Raw genomic sequence first — 20,348 nt, forward strand, 5'->3', positions numbered from 1 at the left:
AACTACTTGAGTCCTAATTGGACTTTGTTGCAGGCACAGGGAGAATTTTGCCATCACTACAAGACCACTTATGGTCTTGAAAGGTAGGTGCCATGTCTTGAATTTGATTTTTTTGTATCCTCAGATTATTTAGTTTTATCTCTTCACATATACATGCACAAATAAAGACATGCCTACAGTGTTTTTTTTAATGTCACTAAGATAGTTTTTTTCTTAAATGATAGTGTGAGGATTAAGTATCAAAGCAAAATATGTGAAGCTTGATTTAATCAGTCATATTTATTTTCCAGGAATGCTTACTTATTAAGCTTTCGATGTTTTTCTAGAAAAACAGGTGTTGACAGAAGCTCTTTCTTTCATCTTTAAGTTAGCCTGTAAAAGCCTAAAAAAAAGGTGCTCACTTTGAAATATTTTTAAAAATGGCACAAGCTGACAATTCAAGGAAGCATATATTTTACCTAATAATGTCTTTGTATTATATAGATGTTTTTTAAGGTGGCTTTTTTTTATATCTTTCTAACAGGAGTTACTTGATATTTAGCATACACTAACATTTCTTTTTTCAAATTGAATTGATTTTAACTATTTTTATATCCACCCTTTATAAATGAAATCAGATATGTAATCTTTCTTTTGCATTTAAAATCTTCTAGTATTGTGTTTTCCATTGTATGTTACACAGAGCATTAATCACATGAGCTATGCTAGATTTGGAAAATACTGCACAAAATATGTAATGAGGAGGTTCACTATATATTAAAATTAGTGTGGAATTGTGGATATATTTATTGTAAAAGCTAGAATTCTGAAGCCAATGATTGAAATACAATCAAGCATAGCCCGATTTTTTATCTGGTCTTGGAAAACCCTCTTCTCCCCCATACAAAGTAATGATGCTTAAAATATTTAAAAGCTAGTACATAGGCTCATCATTAGCTTTCCTGTTGCTCAACTGTCCATCTCTTTTCTGCTGGTCTAAAGCCCACATATCAGATGATTACAATTCCCAAAGTTTCTACAAAATAAGGATAACTAGAAACATTGGCTATCTATGAAGGCTTTGCAGATGGACACTAAAAATTACCTTTAAGGTACATTGTTGGTCTCAAATCTGTCTCCTTTCCAGAAACTTAGGCTGATTGACTTATATATGGAGGACTCAACATTGGTTATCCTTTACACTCCTGGAAAACGTTTCTCAAGTATTACTCATCTTAAGATTTTGTTTGTTGGGTACTGATGAGATCTAGGAGTCAGAACAGAGATATCATAGTGGTGAGGTTGGTAGAAATAAACTCTCAGACTTGGAGCAATAACTATTGGTCAACTATTTTCCAAGTGTTGAATCATTCTATCAATGTGTCCTAGTTGATAAGTGTTATCCATGATGCATGTTCATACTATATAATTCTATTCTGTGGGACAGTTATCAGTTCATGTCACTTGGATATGTGGAAATACATAATTTTTCCCAATTTATTATAGCATATTAATGTTTAAAAATGTTACTGAGTTATCAAATTTTATTCAGTTTTTAAACTTTTAAATATAAATGACAAAAGACTGGAAAAAAATAATAGATATCTTGAAATATATAGCTTGACAATGATATAAAAATATCTAATAACTAACTGAAATTCTGGAAAAAAGTCACGAAGGTAATTCTGACATAGTCACTCATTCTTATTACGTGGGGATTTCGGCTAAATTTTTGATCAAACACATACAGAGATATGCAGAATTGAGAATGGGTCAATAGAAATTCCTTGTGTTCATTATTGTCTGTTTCTGTTCTTTTTAATGTAAAGATATTCATTGAGTTGTGTAAGGATTAAATTTCTAAAAATTATTCAAAAAAACTTGTCACACCTTCTATAGATAATTTCTAATTATGCATATTTGGTCCCTACTTCTTGAAACTTCTTTCCTATTTTCTCAGTTGGAAAACATGTTATATCATCTTCAGCATAAGAGAGAAAATTATTAACAATCCACTAGGCAAGATACGTTGCCATAGAGTATATTGCAATAAGAATACCTCATCATCCCACTACCCCTCAGGTAGATTTTTCTTGTCTGTTTATCAATTTTTTCTTTATTATTTTTTGTTTGTTATTTATCATTCTATTGATTTGTTTTTCTGTTTATTAGTTTATCAGGCTACACTCAGCAGTGTTCTAGGTTAACTCCTAGTTCTGTCCTTTGGAATCATTCCTGGTGGGGCTTTGTGGATGGTGTGAGGTGTCAGGGATTGAATCCAGTTTGGCCGTGTGCAAGGTGTACTATCTCTCCAGCCCCATAAAGAAGATAATTCACTTGTATATTTGTTGTTGACACCCTCCGTGTTGTGCTGGAGAAATTGTATGGCAAAGAGGGATTTGCCTTTAGTTGCCTGACTCAGATATGATCCTTGGTAACTTTCAGGAACACCCAAGCACTGCTGAGAGTAATCCCTTAGTACAGTGCTAGGAATAAGCCTTGAACACTATTGTGTGTGTGATTCAAAACGTATCCAAAACAAAACAAAGATAAAGCAGATAAAGCACCCTAAGTAATGAATAGAAAGCTATATAAACGGAAAACTATTAAAAGAAGTAGTAGGAAGACTAGTAAAATTTTGCAGACAAATCTTATAACAGGAGAATATTCTTATTTACCCTCCATACCTCTCACCTCTGGAAGACCAGATTAATGCAGGAAACATATATCTGTTTCTAGGACTGGACTAAGTAAGGAGATAAGGCTCAGTCATTAGTTAGGGTGGAAGTTTTACATGAGCTGTGAGTTGGGGAAGAAAAAGATAAACTTTATGGAGCATTTAAAGTAGTTTTTTGTGGTGCTTATAAGATTTGTTCTGACAAATATTTTGGATTTGTTCCTCAAATATTTTTAAGATGTACTTCAAATATTAGTGGCTCTCAGGCTATGATATTGGGCATAAGGGCACAGGTAATACTTTATATAACCAGCGATATGTACAGAACTCAGAACATCACCATTTCCCTTTTCTATAATCCTACCCATTTCTCAAACACAATAGTTTTTCAAGAAACTTTGCATAATATTTTTTATCTGCAGTGATTTGGAGTACGATTAAAATCCTATATGGCATTAATTGTAATATCTATGAAATATTGATGCTATAAAATAGTTCCACCAAGTATCACTTTATCTGTACAAATTGTAGGAGGAAACGCACCCAGATTCTCTGAAAGAAAATCTCTTAATTACTTAATTCTTTGTTATGCAGAAATCTGTTGCTCTTATTAGTGTTGGAAATGAATGATTGCATATTTAACTTAATTAAACACAATTTATTTTCTAAGCATAGCTCGTATCTCTGTCACGTTCAACACAATTTTAATTTATATCTCCATCTCTCAAATAGATTCTTGAGAGTAGGGACAATTTGCTGTATCCTAGCACTGATCACAGAGCTTGGTATATCATGGGAGAGCTGAAAATGTGAATGAATAAATTATATTTTCACAGAGATTCCCTATGTGTATAAAGAATAGCATTGCACTGTATCATTGTCATCCTGTTGTTCATCGATTTGCTTGAGCGAGCACCAGTAACGTCTCCATTGTGAGACTTGTTGTTACTGTTTTTGGCATGTCGAATATGCCTCGGGTAGTTTGTCATGCTCTGCCATGCAGGCGGGATACTCTTGGTAGCTTGCTGGGCTCTCCGAGAGGGACTGAGGAATTGAACCCGGGTTGACCGCATGCAAGGCAAACGCCCTACCCACTGTGCTACTAAAAGTAAACCTTCTGCTTACTGGGGTTGGGGTTTGGGGAAGCATGTTTATATAGTTAACACAGGACTCACTGAGGACTTGTATACCTGAATTCCAATTCTCTCTATCACAGAGGTGAAGTAAATGTGTTCACCAGAACTATAAGCATCAACACTATCGTAAGCATGTGACCTAAACTACAATAATTCAATTCTAAGAAGCTTGTTTACAGCAGGGAGTGGGGATTTGGAAGAGGGCCTTGAAGGACTGGTGGAGGCTTCTCGGTGGTGGTGGGTGGTGGGTGAGAAGTTCTTAGCAGCATTTATTGTTTTAAAATCACAGTGCAGTGACTAAATAAAAATTTGGAGACAAAGAGAACCTAAACTCTTTTCCTTTAAACCCCTTTGTCCTGAAGGTTGTTTTTTTGTTTTGTTTTCTTTGTTAGGGTGGGGGAGTTGTTCATTTAATTAATTAATTAATTTTTGCTGATGGGATGTACCTGTTAGTGCTCAGGGGTTGTGCCTCTGTGCTCAGGTGGTCATATGCAGTACTGGGGATCAGCTTGACTGCATGCAGAGTAAGAACCCTACCAACTGCACTATCTCTTCCACTCCTAGGCTGAATTTTTTAAAACATAATCCCAGATATATAATAGGCATATAAATCAAGTATTTATTGATAGTGAAAAAATTAGTTAAAATGTGCTGTGACTCCTATGTTCAGGTATATCACCTCATATGAGTCACAGCCCACAGTTTAAGAAGTTAGTGGTCGATCACTTAAGTTCTTTCATTTGCTATCTTCAAATTAAGTGATAATATTGATGGTGTAAAGATTATCTAATACAATTATAATAATAGGCTTTCTTAGTAAAGTTGAATAAAGTCTTATTTATTCATTCTGAATTAATAAGTCATTGACCAGAGGCTAGACAAAAGTGAGAGTACCTGTTGAACGAATATAGTCATGAAATAATGTACCCTATATTCTACATTGCTTAACATTAGAAAAGGCCACTGAGTAAGACTGTTGAAATCTAGTTTTTATTAAGACCTGGTTTTTCTCTAAAGTAATAGGAAAAGACTGAATAACCTTTGACGCAATTGATCCTCCTTCTATGAATCATGAAAGAAAACACCATTTGTGGATAATCAGAAAGAACCTGCTTTTTCACTATGCCACAGATAAATAAAGCCAAATTTTGGAAATGTCAAATCTAAGATCTCCTTGTGTATTTGGTCAGTTCAAGAAATATCCTAGTTTCTTTTCAAAATTAACCACATTCTGTATGCAATGTGTGCATATATTAAGGAGCAGTAGAGAGAGAGATGGAGTTTTAATTTTTACCAATTCAATTTAAATGCAAATGTTAAACACTCGCATGATGCTACTGTGTACATAATTAAGCATCATTATATACTGCATGAATCATTTAGAAACTTCCCCAAGAGCCGTTCTAAGTAAAACATAAATTATGCCAACAAGCACCTGAATGGCATATAGTTTTGTCCTCATTAATGCTCTTTTTGAATTATAGGTCGACTGATTATGGAACAACCTATGAGAAGCTAAATGATAAAGTTGGGCTGAAAACGATTTTGAGCTATCTGTACGTGTGTCCTACCAATAAGCGTAAGGTAAGAAATGTATATTCAGCATGCTGCTTATTCATAGTGTGACTTCTGCCTTGGTTGGATACTCTAGCCACCTAAAATTCCATTACAGTATGTGGGGATTAGAGATATAAAGACGAGTTTGATGGATGTTAAAGTGGTAAAATGTCTGACACATCATAATTTTCAGATCAGCAGTTGTGAATGGAGGAGGGTGAGGGGTAGGTCTGTCATTACCATATCTGAATGGCAGCTACCGAGAATGAGTGCTGTTGAGTGGATGCTGCTGACTCCTGTAAAAGCTCTGTCCCACCAGTCATGAGAGTCAGGTAAGCCTTGACAAGACAAGAGGGCAGACCCGTTTTTGGATTGATTTTCCCCCCTATTTAACCTGAATGTAAAGTAAGAAAACCAGCTAGAACTGAAGTAAAAACAATGTTCTATGTCAGGTTGGATTCCTCAGCCCTGAATTTTAGAAGGAAGGCACTGCTAGAAGGAGCTTTTGAGGTCATTCTGTACCACACTCAAGTTTTATCAATGAGAAAATTCAAATTCATAGAAGGGAAATAATTTACCACCACCATAGAGTTATGCCCACAGCTTAAATAATAATTCAGATTTTGGGCTGGCACTCTTACTATTTCTACAACATTGTGCTGCTGCTGGGCTAGAGTGATAGCACAGGGCATTTGTCTTGCACACGGCCGAACCAGGTTCAATTCCTCCGCCCCTCTCAGAGAGCCCAGCAAGCTACCAAGAGTATCTCTCCTGCATGGCAAAGCCTGGCAAGCTACCTTTGGCATATTCAACATGCAAAAACAGTAACAAGTCTCATAATGGAGACGTTACTGGTGCCCGCTCGAACAAATCGAGGAGCAACAGGATGACAGTGACAGTGACAGTGTTGCTGCTGCTATTAAGAGATGTTATTTTCTGAGGAAGGAAATCATGTATTGATTCATTTGAGGAGTACTACCCAGCAGAACACAGGGACCCTGAAGGCCACTCTTGGGAATACGCTGCCCATCAGATCAGAAAGCTCAGTGCTAGGGCCTGGTGATGCAGCAAGCACTGCTCAGGCCAGTAGGGATGGGAACACGTAGGTCACAACTGGGGGTGCTTAAAGACTTCCAGGGCTAAGCTGCCTGGCTAAGACAATGTAGTGCTGTGATTCAATGGGACCTTGCACAAGTAAAGTGTTTGCATTCTGAATTCTGAGCTCTCTCCATGGCCCCTACTTTTAAATGAGAAAGATATGTTCATCTCAGAAGGTAATTGGTATGTTCTTAGTTTGGTTTTTATAGACATGCATTATCAAAACAGGAATTCAGGTATAAATTTTATTATGTAAATTATATGATAATAATCAGCAGGAAATAGGAAAATAGTCTTTATTAATACACCGTAAATCATATTCTAGAAACTGGGGAGAGTTCAAGTGACAGAAGACATGCCTATCTGTGTGGGGCGCTGAGTTTAATCCCCAGTTGCATAGTCCCCACAGTGTGGAAAGTTGTCACGCTCATGGTCCCTAAGTTCCAACAAACTTACCCCATGGTCTTGAGCATTGCTGAGCCTTAGCCCCATATTTTTGGGCCTCAGCACTAAACTATCAGATGCGTACCACCAAGCTGAGCATCATGGGAGGGGTTAGGGCTCCCCATCATCACTAGTCTGGTTCTTATAAAAAATAATCTCACTGTAGTGTTGGAACATTGTAAGATTAAAATCTGATCATGAAAAGCTTTGTAACTATGTATCTCATAGTGCCTCAATAAAAAAAAATAAATTTAAGAAAATTCATTGTCGTGTAAATATGGACATATTCCTCCTTTCAGATATGTGAATAGTAACTTAGTGACTTTGGGCAGATTCTGTATTTTCTTATCTGGACTGTGGAGAGTATATGAGAACATCTCTCAACAGCCATCCTCCAATTTATGCATTCAAAGCACTAGTTGATCCACAAATATTTAAGCCCTGGTCTCAACTCGGTGGTTCTGGATCAGGACTCAGGTAAGACTGTCATAAACAAGCTCCCCAGTTGCTAGGTATCGATTTAGAACCATGAATAAAAGTATAATGTTCTTTCTGACTCTACATTTTTCAAATTCTTTACCATAATTAGCCAGTTAAGTCAAGGTTTTGCCGGATAATTTGAGAAAAAACACAGCTGAACCAAAATATAAATGCAAACATGCTAGTGGTTTATTTAATTTTTTAAGCACAATGTCACAAAATTTAAATAGTGATTATTTTCTTACTTTATACTCCTTTATATACTTATTGGAAGTATTAGTAGTGTGATGAACTTCCATAAATAGGAGTGTTCAATAGGATTTTATACAATGGTCGAAATATATATTTAAGCTGCCTGATGCTATTGTTACTATCATGTCTACTAAGTATTTAAAATGGAAATAAAATTACTAAAGAACCATGTGTTTTGTCCACTAATTTTATTTAATTTAAACAGCCAAAATGGCTGATGGTCACAGTATAAAAAATGTTAATCTTATAACATTTCTTCTTATTGAACGGTTCACTGGTCTACCAACAATTACATGTGAACCAGTTGCTTTGAGGATTTTTCCAACTGGTCTGTACACTTGCTATTGAAAACCCACCGTCAGTTCAACAATGTTAATTTTTCCATGGACTGGCTGAAAATTTCTACAGCTTGGTAGGAATCTATGGACCAGGGTAAACAAATACCAGTGTAAATGATGTGATCACCCTTATAACCTGAAATTGAGAAACTTAACATGTTTTATTTTATATAAGACCTAATTAGTTCTTTATTTTTGTTCTTTTGACTTTCTGACTTTCAGTAAATTCCTATTTTATAAGTTTCTCTGTGTTTGCTTTTTAGTAAATTTTGCTCTGCAGTCAGCAAACTATTAGGGAAAGCACTGTGCAACTCCAGGTGCAAAGAGGAAAAAAAAAACAGCACTGCATTCCTAAAGGTCCTATGTTCTAATTGTCCATGCAATATGACCAATGTATCACTGTATCACTGTCATCCTTTTGCTCATCGATTGGCTCAAGCAGGCACCAGTAAATGTCTCCATTGTGAGACTTGTTGTTACTGTTTTTGCATATCGAATATGCCACAGGTAGCTTGCCAGGCTCTGCCATGCGAGCAAAATACAATACTCTCAGTAGCTTGCCAGGTTCTCCGAGAGAGACAGAGGAATCAAACCTGGGTCGGCCTCGTGCAAGGCAAATGCCCTACCCGCTGTGCTATTGCTCCAGCCCTGGTACTAAGAAATAGGGTGGAGGGTGGAGATACACTGAGTATCCAGACTACCCAGAAAATGATAATTCCTTGTTAATTAGAAATGACCAATGTGATCAATTAAAATCAAAAGATCTCTGGAATTTGCTTCATCATAGCTGATGACTTCAAGGGAGTCAAGTACATTTGTTCATGGTCATGATAAACACAAAATAAAGGAGGAAGCCTCCGAATTGTCCTATTTTAATTGATACCATTAGAAAGAAACATGAAAAAGGGATAGGATGCCAACTATTGAGTGTAACATATACTTTCTGATAGTTGCATGCTCTGTAGAGGCAATTTGGAGATTCTGAGATTGTTTATATGTAGAATTTGAATAGTGGCTCTCTCAAGTCTAGTAGTAGCTCAAAGGCTTGAAAGGAAGGAATTAAAGAATCAAAGAATCACTGCCAGACCCCCAGCCATCCCAGCCCTCATCAGTATATCAGGACCAGTCAGGCTGCATCTTAGCCTGTGGTCATCTGGAGGACATTAAGAAGGGCTTGTGGCCATTGGCATGGGCTTTAGCTATAGTGGAAACTTAGCAGATCTCATATCCAGAGAAAGAGGAGTCTTTGTATCATCCATGACTATGAGGGTTTGGCTTCTCTGAGCTGGTTACCTGCTAGAAGCAGAAGCAGATCTGCTGTATAAATCACAATGTTTTCGGGCAAACCTAAGAGACAGAATATTTTCCTCCACAGATAAATGAGGCCTTCAGGGTTATTTTCTGAGTTACTGGTAAATTTAAGAAATGTTGGAGGACAATGAAGGTCTTTACAATGGTGTAAAGAATCAATAAAGTTGACATATCAGTATATTTGTGTATAGTTTTTTTTTTTTACTTAAGAGGTGAATTTATCACCATGAAATATATACTTTTCCCAACAAAGGGCCATATTTGAACCAAAGGGGATAGTACTTGCACTACATTTTAAAGTGTGAATCTATTTCCCCCAATCAATGATAGCTTAGGTTTTGAACAACTGGGGAGAGAAGAAGAAAAGAAATGCCAGGCTCTGTTAATTAGGCAGAACAAAGACGTTCAAGTTTGCTCCAATTCTCTTAGGACATCTGTATCCTCATAAAAAAGGCAGGCTGCTCCTTTAAATGGTTGCATTAATTATTTTCGTCTCTAGGGTGCTATCTAGCAAGTTAACATCTTTTGTACCAGATACTTTTCTTTGCTTCTCACATCAGTGGGAGCAACTGGAATAAAACTCATGTCAGGATAACTGTTTTGCGTTCCCAGAAACCTATTTTGCCTTCTTGTTATTGCTGTTTTAGCTGCTTGTGAGGACAAGTGCAGTTCTTCGATCAATGTGTGGGGCTTCGTGCCCTGGCTTTGCAGGCGGCTTGTTAGGAACATTACTGAGATCAGTGCCCCAAACAAAGCAGGTCCTTGTTTACAGTTTAAACCGTCATCAACCATGGGTGGTCTCTCTGCAAGCCTGAAGTAAATCATAACAGCTTCTGTGGTTGTGTCTGTTCCAGTAAAACACTATAATCTCATTATAGGTCACTCTAGGAAATCTTAACTAAGAGATGTAGAAGGGAAGCTTTCAGGTATTACCCAAGCTCAGCGCATTCTCTTTCAAAGGAATCCTGTCCCTGGTATCAAGTATATTATACTCAAGTATAATTCCAAAAGACAAGGAAAAGTGCATCCTAATCCAGAGGAATGCGGGACTAGCTATCTGTCACTGGGTCTCTGAGAGAGAACACTCACCCAACCCTGGTTCCTGATAAATCCCTAAGGTTGTCCTTGTCAGAAGTAGTTTATTGTCTGTATACATATAATGTGCTATAAGAAAAGATGATTTAACAGGTACCTTAAAGAAACAGTTGGGGTGACTTAATCAGTACCTGAAATAGCTAGGTAGTTAGGAATGATGGGAAGAACTAATAAGAACATCACCAAGAAAACAGAAACCAATGCTGACATCTCAACATTACTCTTAAATTCTCATTGAGTTTGTGTCCTTTCTAAAATGGAAACCTCATTATACTCTGCATGGGTCTTTCTAGAATCCCTATCCCATTACCCCCACCCAACTTTGACTATTCTCCCTTCCTAAGAGACTGTATACAATCTACAAAGATTAAGTTCTCAAGTGAAATTAATTCATGATGGAGAGAGGATAAGAAAACAGTATTTTGTTGTTTGGAACAGTCAGTCAACTTGATTGTTATTACTTTTAATTGGTAGATTATTGTTCCCTGTCAAGAAAAATCTAGAGAGTGTTTATTCTTTGTATTTTTTGTGGCCACTCCAACCCACTGTTCCTTCTCATTTCTATGTTAATACCACTTAATTAGTATCATTCCTGCTGAGAGGGTCTCCCCAAACTTTCATCCTATAAATAAGACTCTCACACCTCAGAACACACCGATCATTCATGTACGGGTCTCCTGATACATGCCAACATTGAATAAACACTGCATTTTCTCCAGATGTTTAGGTTTTAATTACCTCACTGGATATGGTGCTTTCTACAAAATGCATTTGATCATTACCTTCTAAACTACTCTTTTTATAATAGCAGGGCATGCTTCATTTCTTATGCCATTTGTTTGGTTGTTCTCTCATGCATGTGACTTTTGGTGAAAGGGAAGTGGTACATAGACCGCCAACTTCACTTCTGGGGAGAAATATGGAATAATTGAATCAAAACCTGAAAAGTGTTGGAACTTTGCAGATTCTACTTCTCGTTTTTATTATTTCAGAGCTGTGGAAACTGAGTCTCCAACAGTTTAATGACTTGCCTGAAGATGCATGCAACTGATGTGTAAAAATTTAAGGACATTGAAGTAAACTTCAAATACCACTTCTCTATAACTGTTCTACTAATGATTTTTCCCATTTCGTCTTATTTCTGAAGCATATGCTTCTCTTTTCTAGAACCTTTCCCTCTCTTCTTTCTCATTAGGGTTATTTTGATCATGCCTAATTAACTCTTTAGAATGCAGGGTCCTTAACAGAATGAAGTGTTTTAATCAGCTTAGTAGACTCTCACATGACAATCACATAGTTGTGGTATAGACATTAGGTCTAACTCTTACTACTTAGGGTTTTTATAGAACTTAACTGAGTTTTGGACTCTGAAGCAAAAACTCGCGAAGGAAAGGAAAGTATAGTATGAGTCCAGTTTTGACTTATTAATTTTCTTTAATTATGAAATCAGTTCTTTTAAATGAATAAACAAGGCGAATAAAAAAGAAAATCTCCATAGGTTTTAGTCATTTCTAGGTCATAATGTAGAATTTTATCTTTCCTAGCCAAGAAGAGGATGATTAATATTTAAAGTGCCAGGACTTTGCATAACATTCACTCAACATTATCTGGCAAGGCAAAGGGGAACAAGCGTATTGTATAATACATCAAAGGGGGTGCATGACATTTCCCTTGGCAGACATTCAACACTTGCTCATCCAGGCTAGCTCTTTTATCTGTCCCTTTGTACACAAGATCATGCATGCACCTCTAATCTTTCAAAAATAATGTATATTTCATTCATAAATAAATATGGCATATGAAATAAGCAGCATTGTAAACGTGGAACTTTCCAAATTTCAATAAAACTAACTTTTTTTTTTTTTGGCCAACGGATGCTTACTTTCCTACAGGCTGTGTTGGCTGAAGAGTAAGATCATAGACTATGATGCCTCCTGTGTACTGTGGAGTATTTATACTATTTCAATTCATTGAGCAATGTTCTATACTCTTTGTGAACATTCAGAAAGCAAATAAGAACTGATGAAAGTATGTCACATCTACATTTTCACCCCTTCTGGGTAACTTACAACAGTTTTATAAGTATCCAGCTTTCAAACTGTAGAATAATCAGTGCAAGTGCTCTGTGTGAAACCAGGGCAAGATGCCAGAAGCAATGCCCATGGCAAACTCCCATGGATGAGCCGTAGATAAGCCTGGGGACTTCCTATGACTCCTAGACACTAGAGAGCTATATTGGGCCAAACACTGATCATACTATTCCCCCTCTACATACATAACTATACTTGAATGCTGTGTACTTCTTGAGATATAAATTAAAACACCTGTGATAACATAAATGAATAAATAAGTGCTAAAATACCAGTCTTTTATCACAGTGCATCAACTACTAGAGCCCAGTTGATTTTATTGGAACTTATCTGTATCTCTCGGATACCAATTAAAGAAAACAAAAAATATAGAATTTATCAGATTAGTCTACTCATATTCCATGTAGTTTTAATACTGTCACTGTTACTGTCACTGTCATCCCGTTACTCATCGATTTGCTTGAGCAGGCACTAGTAATGTCTCCATTGTAAGACTTACTATTATTGTTTTTTGCGTATCAAATATGCCACGGGTAACTTGCCAGGCTCTGCCAGGCGGGCAAGATATTCCCGGTAGCTTGCCAGGCTAATACAGAACTATTTTTTCCTGTTAGAAAAAAACTTTCAAAATCCGCATAACTTATTATTTTTCATTTGTGTGATATTGTGTTTGTTGTATATAATAGGGATTATTACATTAAATATTAATCACAAATTACTAATGACAAATGTAATTGATATATACGCAGACTGCGTCGATCAGGTTTGTAGTAAATAGGTGTTAGAAGTCAGAGTTTTATAAATGATATTTTTGTTTAGGGAAAGAAAGAGCTAAATAGATATGGAGATGATAATAGATACAAAGAGCATCACCCTCCTCTAAGTTTACATAACATATTTTTAAAGTTTAAACATATCAGCATCTGGTAGACTATTTTCTAGCAAAGGAGAAATAATTAGAATGCTGCCTTTTGGTTTTATCCTTTTTAAATAAATGAATTTAGTTGGGAGAGAGTGGAAGCCTAAATTAGTTTCCAAGTATGAAAACTCATATAGAAGCTGTGCATTTCTTAAACTCTTGCTTGCATCTCAAAAGATAGGTTGTTTCAATGGTGAGGTGGACATGTGAGCCCATTTAGGAAAAGAAGTCCATGTGAAAGGTTAAGCATTTTCAAAGGTGCACAATAAGCCATCTGCTTCACCTTATTCTGGGAAACAGATTTTAACTAATTCATTTATTTACTTTTGATTTGAGGGACACATCAAGCAATGCTCAGGGTTTACTCCTAGCTTTGAGTTTTGGGTTTACTCCTAGCTTTGAGTTTTGGGGTCACTCTTAGTGGGGCATAGGCGACTCTACGGGATGCCAAAGATTGAATCCAGATCTGTAACACTATAGCACTGTGGTCCTGTTGTTCATCAATTTGGTCGAGCAGGCACCAGTAACGTCTGCATTGTGAGACCTGTTATTACTGTTTTTGGATATCAAATACACCATGGATAGCTTGCCAGGCTCTGTCGTGCAGGCAGATACTCTCGGTAGCTTGCTGGGATCTCTAAGAGGGACGGAGGAATCAAACCCGGGTCGGCCCTGTGTAAGGCAAACGCCCTACCTTCAGCCCTGGAAAATTGATTTTTAAAACTGTAGTTGTTTACTTATTTTAAATTGTCTATTTAGTTGTCTACATATTCAGTTGTCTGCTTTGTTTTTGCTTCTTCTCCTCTCTTTATTATCGTTCCTGTCCTGTGAATTGTGCCTGGCCCAATGGTAAAGTCCATCCATTACCCTTTCATGAAGGTCAAATGCATTATTTCAGGTTGGTTCCCAGTTACTGTCTGTGTGGAAAATGGTCAGGGGTCTTTTAAACATTCTGGTCTGTTAGCTTCCAACAAGCTCCCTGCGGTTTCTCGAGGTTTCCATCATCTGGTGTTTGACATACTGTATCTAGAACATTTGTTTCCAGTGAATGGCCTCCGCTGCTCTTGTGACTGATGGAGATGGATGGATTTACTAGGGTGCGGATGTTTCACTCCCATATATCAGGTCTGCCCCCAGCTTTCTCTTTGCGCTGTCAACAAAAAGTCAGTGTTGATGAATCTTTAACAAAACTACATTTCCCCCCCTCTGGAGTATTGGAAAGAACTGCCCCAGCCTCAGAAACAAAAGCATTGCTATTTTGAAATTCCATTTTCCAACTTAATCCTTCTCTTGCTCAAGACCAATGCTATTCCTCTAAGCATCCACCTCCAGATTTCCTGGTCCAGCTTCTCACTCATTGCACAATTCTCCACATCAACTACTTAGCAATACCTTTTGCAGAACGAAAACAACCTTAGCTTATAGATAATAAAATGGGCTTAGTCCCTCACAGGTAATAAAGCGATTTACGGGTCATACTATTTAATGGCCAGCAAAAAAGTGCTATCTTTCTTAGTCTGCTTGGTTAGTGTTTGTTTGGGGACTAGAATACTAAATATTGCCATGATTGACAGCTTCTGTTACCAGGAAATGAGCATGCCTATCTTAGAGAAAAGAACAATGTGGATGAATCCCAAAAACAAAGAATGGGGAGCAATAAAACACTCTGAATACACAGTCTCTCACAGATAAGGGAAGGAGAATGGGAGAAAAGGCTCAGATGTTAAACCAGGAAGGAAAGAAGTAGCGGAGGAGTTTTCGGCCAAGAATTTGAAGTAACAAAATAGTGATGAGGGAAAGTTGATCCAAGAGGTGCAATGAAGACACAGTAGAAGTAGAAAAAAAAATCATAAATATTTTCAGCAGCAGATCAAGAATCTCTTGAGATTTATTGAAGAGAGAAGGGATAATTTATCAGGTTACTTATTAAGATTTTCAAGGAAGTCCAATTTGCTCTTATCTCTCTGTTCTTCCTGAGTGCTTCCAAGGAGGTAACTGATGGTAATGGCTGTGGCTGAAATTGGTTTTGCCATGAAGAAAAACACAATTATGACTCAAGTGTGGAAAAGTGGCAGGCCTGGATCTAGGCATCCTAGGTCCCCCAAAACAGATTCAAATGTCATTGCTTTGGCTGCATTTAGTTTAATGTCAGTCTTTGGGAGCCGGTCTGTCCTGGCTGCACCTCCCCTCCCCCCATCCCTCTGTGGGACTGATGTGTGCACTGTTCAGTTCTTTGATTTGTTGATGTAATAACTCAATACCCATTTGCAGATACAGCAGAGCTACATTTGCTTGGTGGTCTCTGTAAAATTCTGCCTAGTGAAGTCATTAGCTGCACAGTAATTAATATAATGTCAGGCTAAAAGTTCCAGGTAAGTCAGAAACAAAGTCTTATTTGCTCATTTTTTTCGTATTAACGTCATCTTTAAAGTAAAAGATGATAGGTGTGCTATAATTGCTATAAGATAATAAAAGTCAAAATAAGCAAAAGAGAAAACTGCCTGACACACAGCAAACATTTTTTAAAAAATGCTTTTGTTATAATCTATTGTTGTTAGAATCTGTTTCAGATTATAACTTTTGCTGTCATTTGTCAGTTCAGCAAAAATTATTGACTGACTAGGAAATAGGGGAGAAATATAAAATAGTGTGTCCTTCTCTTAAGGATTTTGCAGTCTGGAAAAAGAGACCAATGCATAAGCAGTTAACTAAGCATCAGAACTTATTTATATTAATAGCTATGTACATTGAGCTCTATCTTTGGGGATCCAAGAAAGACTTCACAGAGAAGCAAATATTTGTCAAAGGAGAGAGGGAAAAGATAGATGAAAACTGTCACTTTGTGTTGCTAGGAATCTTTGTTCAGAATTGACAGTGCACACAGAGCTTTGATTGATCTACATGCATGGAATAAGTAAGTCTGTGTATATGTTGACTCTTAAAGCTTGACAATTTGTTACTTCATCAACTATCATCATTATCATTATCATCATCATCATCATCATCATCATCATCATCATCATCATCATCATCATCATCATCATCATCCTGTTGATCATCGATTTTCTTGAGTAGTCTCAGTAATGTGTCCATTCATCCTAGCCCTGAGATTTTAGAAGCCTCTCTTTACTCGTCCTTCCCAACGTCCTTGTCTTGGAGGCTCTTTCAGGGCCAGGGGAATGAGACCCAGCATTGTTACTGTTTTTGACATATGAATACGCCACAGGGAGTTTGCCAGGCTCTCACGCGTGGGCAGGAAAATCTTGGTAGCTTGCCAGGTTCTCTGAGAGGGAGAACTAGGCTATAAGATGTTGGGAGCTTGGTTTTATAGTCTCTGGATGTGGGCCATTGATGGGATTACACAAAGCCAGGGGCAGTTTCTGGATGTGACTGCCTAGCTACTGGAAAATGGGGAATCTGGGCAGAAGAGGCCCAGTCCGGATCTAAGCAAGCTTGAGATCTCATCCCTGAGCCCCACACACCTGGTTTCCTCTGCTTGTTCCTTCATGCATGAGGCTCATCCAAATGTGTTGAGCATGGCTATGGCTGGGATAGGAGACTTCATCAACTAAAATGAGTAAAGTTAAGTATTCATGACCTAATTGAATTATAGCTTTAACATAAATTTTATTGCTTTTTTAATAAACTTTTTCCTCTCTCTTCTATAAATAAGTGGGCAGTCATGACATTATTAAGATTTAATTAATAGGTGCACAGATATAGCACAGGAGGCATGGTACTTCCCTTGCATGCTGCAGATCCTAGTTGGATTGCTGGCATTGCATAGCTTTGCCTAGCACAGCCGGAAGTAAGCCCTGAGAACAGAGCCAGCAATATTTCTGAGCACCAGTAGTGTGTCCTCTCTGAAAGAATACAATTAATAAAATGAAGATGTACTTAAAGGTTTGCTATATTCAGTACTTACCATAAGTAGCTATCATTTTGTCAGATGTTTTAGAGGTGAAATTTTATGGAGAAATCAGGGTTAGGAAATTTTCAGCAGAAATCAGGGTCAGAGGCAGTATAGGAGTTATGTCTCTTGCTTTGTATGCTACCAATCCTAGTTTAATCTCTGACACCACATATTGTCCCTCTTGGCAGGACCAGGAGTGACCCCTGAGCACAGAGTTATGAGTATTCAATGAGTACTGCCAGGTGTGGCCTTCATATCCTCCAAGAAGAAATTAATTGACATGCATTTTATTGGTTACCTAATTGTGCCCAGCATTTTGCAAGACATTAGTTGAATACTAAAAATGTAGTAAGTGTTCCTGTATTGCCCTTATGGAGTTTACCATCTTCGTAGTAGGGATGTGTTTAATGAGCAGTATAGGGCAGAAGATGATGGATTGCTTTGCTCTAATGAGAGTGGCATCAAAGTTTGGAGAGGACTATAGTTTTATGCTGGAATGCAGCCTGAGAAGACTTAGTTTCCCGATGTAGCATACTCATATGACACAAAGTTCTGATACCCACCACAAGAAAATGTAATTTAGTTGAACCAACATTGAGTGAGAGTTAGGTAGTACTCTGAACATGCAAAAATAGGGTCTTTTTCAAATGTCATCTCAATTTAAAAATAAATATGTATGTATATGGAAGGAAGTGAGAACATTTAGGTGCCACTGCTATAGGTACTGAAACTTTCATTTCTTAAAATCTGAAAAAATTGGTAATATATGCTTCACACTCTAATTGCCTGCCCCCAAAGTTCTCCTTTCACAGATTATGCATCTAAATTTTATTATTTAAAAGTGTAGTCTCCCTTTTTTTTTTGGGGGGGGCAGTGGATGGGCTCTGTGGTACTCAGGTACTATGTGCTCAGGAATGACCCCTGGTGATGCTGTGGGACCATATGTAATGCCAAGGAATTGGCCTTAACCACTATACTATCTCTAGGCCACTGATTTTTTTTTTTAAATAATAGAGCACAGAGATAATTGTAGTAGGTGACTATTTGGGACCAAGACGACCTGAGAAGTATGGAGTGAAATACGGCAATAAAATAAGTGGTCAAGTATTTGTAAGGAGTCATGACGTGCCTCTGCTATGCCAATAATGACCAGTTCTTTTTTTCTATACTGCTTTATAAAAGTGGTCCATAGTTCCTTGAAAGAGGACAGCTCCAATTTCCTAACAAATGTTGGTGTTTTCTTCTTCAAACCAACCCTAATTGCACTGGATTGGATGTAGCTTTCTGAGCCAAACCCCTCCAGCCTGACTCAAATAATTATAGTGTTTGAATTCTAGAGGATGACAAGGAAAAAGAACAGAACTTCTGGGGAAAAAGTTGTTGGGTTGTAGAAAGGCATTTGTCTCATATTTGAAGTAGTCTGTTTTCCTTTGAATTTTGGTATTTAGTATGTTTGTGTGAGTCCTCAGCTATGCTCTTTGAATGCATTACTTAACTAACCAATTTACATATTTTCTCCGCTGGCTAATGCTGTTTTTGTTCTGTGAGACCAAGTCTTTTGTGTTTCCATTTGAAAGTACATTACTGACATTTACAGACTCCCACAGAGGACTCAGTCCATTACCACCATAGATGCCCATTGTTCCAAGGAAGCTGACCTTTACCCCTGGGCACCAATTAAAATCTATTGCTTCTTACCCCTGCAGAACTTGTTGTGATTCTGGCTTACAGCCCAGTGTAACCGGTGGGATGCATTCTTCTCTGTTGTCTTCTTTTTCTTCCCCAAATAAGAAGGGTGACCTGCAAAGAAAAATGTCTGTTTTCTCTGGGGGGGGGGGTAGAAAAGATTGAGGTATATTTTTAACCAAATCATCTTAGTTGTCGGCATAAATGGAAACCTTAAAGAAATAAAATAATCTGGCAAAATGTGAAACATTGCCTGCAGCTTGAGCCCAGATTCACATATCTGGAGCTCTCCAGTGATTTCCTGATAGTGATTTGCTAATTGCCAGGGCCATTCTGCCTTAGGCAGAGCTGGCTTGCTCCCTGGCTGCTGAGAGGGAAGCAGGAAGTCAGGCGTCCAGCCCTCTCTAGCTCAGAGCTGAGTTACCAGTGCTAATTTTAAGGTAAACTCCATATCCCTGTCTGTGATGACGACGTTTAAAAACTGGAAATAGTTTGTCTGAGAGCTCCCCGTTCGACCTATGAAGGCTGGCATCTCTGGCTGACCAAGTAGCTTTAAGACATGATCATTGAGGAAATATCAGTGTGTCCAGAGGTATTATTGTCCTTTGATCTGCTTTCTACCTTGATTTTCTCACCTTCTATTATGCTGGGGATATGGTGATCTTGACATTTTATAAGGTTGGAAGCCAAATTCTACTGACCCAGTCGTTTGGTAGAAACGGGGCCCACGAGCAGTGTGTCTGGGTTCCGAATGAGACAAGAAGTCCAGATTTGCTAAAAGTAAATGGAGCTTGAAATTTGCCTTTCCTGTTTAGTTTTAAAGTCCAGATCTAAGCAAGTAAAAGTTGGAGAGAAAGCACTGTCCTATTCTTATAGAAATGGCCTCTCCCTCCCACCTCATCCTCGCACTATTTGTGAGAACAGCAGGCTGTGAGACTGCAATTAATTCTTTGATCTGCCGAGAAAATTATTTCCGCAGATAAATTATCCTCCCTCCTTCCCCTCTCTTTAGTATTTGAAATTTTATAGACTCGAGGAAATTATACTTGTATGAGGGCTTAAAATTTCCCCAGAGCCACACCATTTCTCTCTCCCCACCCCACGGGCCTTGGGACTGCCTGGGTGAGAGGCATAGTGAGTGGGAAGTTATCTGGCTCCCTGGAGATTCGTGTCTGCATTCTATTACGCTGTAACCAATGGAAACTGGTGAAGCTCAAGTGATAAAGCCCAGAAGATGATCAAACCCAAACCAGTTGGCTCCATTTATTACAAAGTTTCTCCCATGGCTCATTATGTTTCTTTCATGCAATCCCAACTCAGGGGAATTACAAAGAACCGAAATAAATATCTAGGAGAGAGTGGTTTTGAAATTA

The 20,348-nt window shown here is 37.8% G+C and overlaps 1 protein-coding gene across 5 annotated transcripts in view; it reads left to right on the forward strand.

The window, feature by feature from the left end:
• The window catches only part of SORCS1 (sortilin related VPS10 domain containing receptor 1), a 580,968-nt gene that overhangs the window by 306,224 nt on the left and 254,396 nt on the right, over positions 1-20,348 (forward strand). For all 5 annotated transcript variants that reach the window (XM_055118868.1, XM_055118867.1, XM_004611935.3 and 2 more), the window contains exon 3: positions 5,277-5,376. In XM_055118868.1, coding sequence (XP_054974843.1) covers positions 5,277-5,376 — 100 coding nt within the window. The remainder of the gene's footprint in view (positions 1-5,276; positions 5,377-20,348) is intronic.

The sequence above is a fragment of the Sorex araneus genome, chromosome 11, assembly GCF_027595985.1.
Source record: "Sorex araneus isolate mSorAra2 chromosome 11, mSorAra2.pri, whole genome shotgun sequence".
NCBI classification, from domain to species: Eukaryota; Metazoa; Chordata; class Mammalia; order Eulipotyphla; family Soricidae; genus Sorex; species Sorex araneus.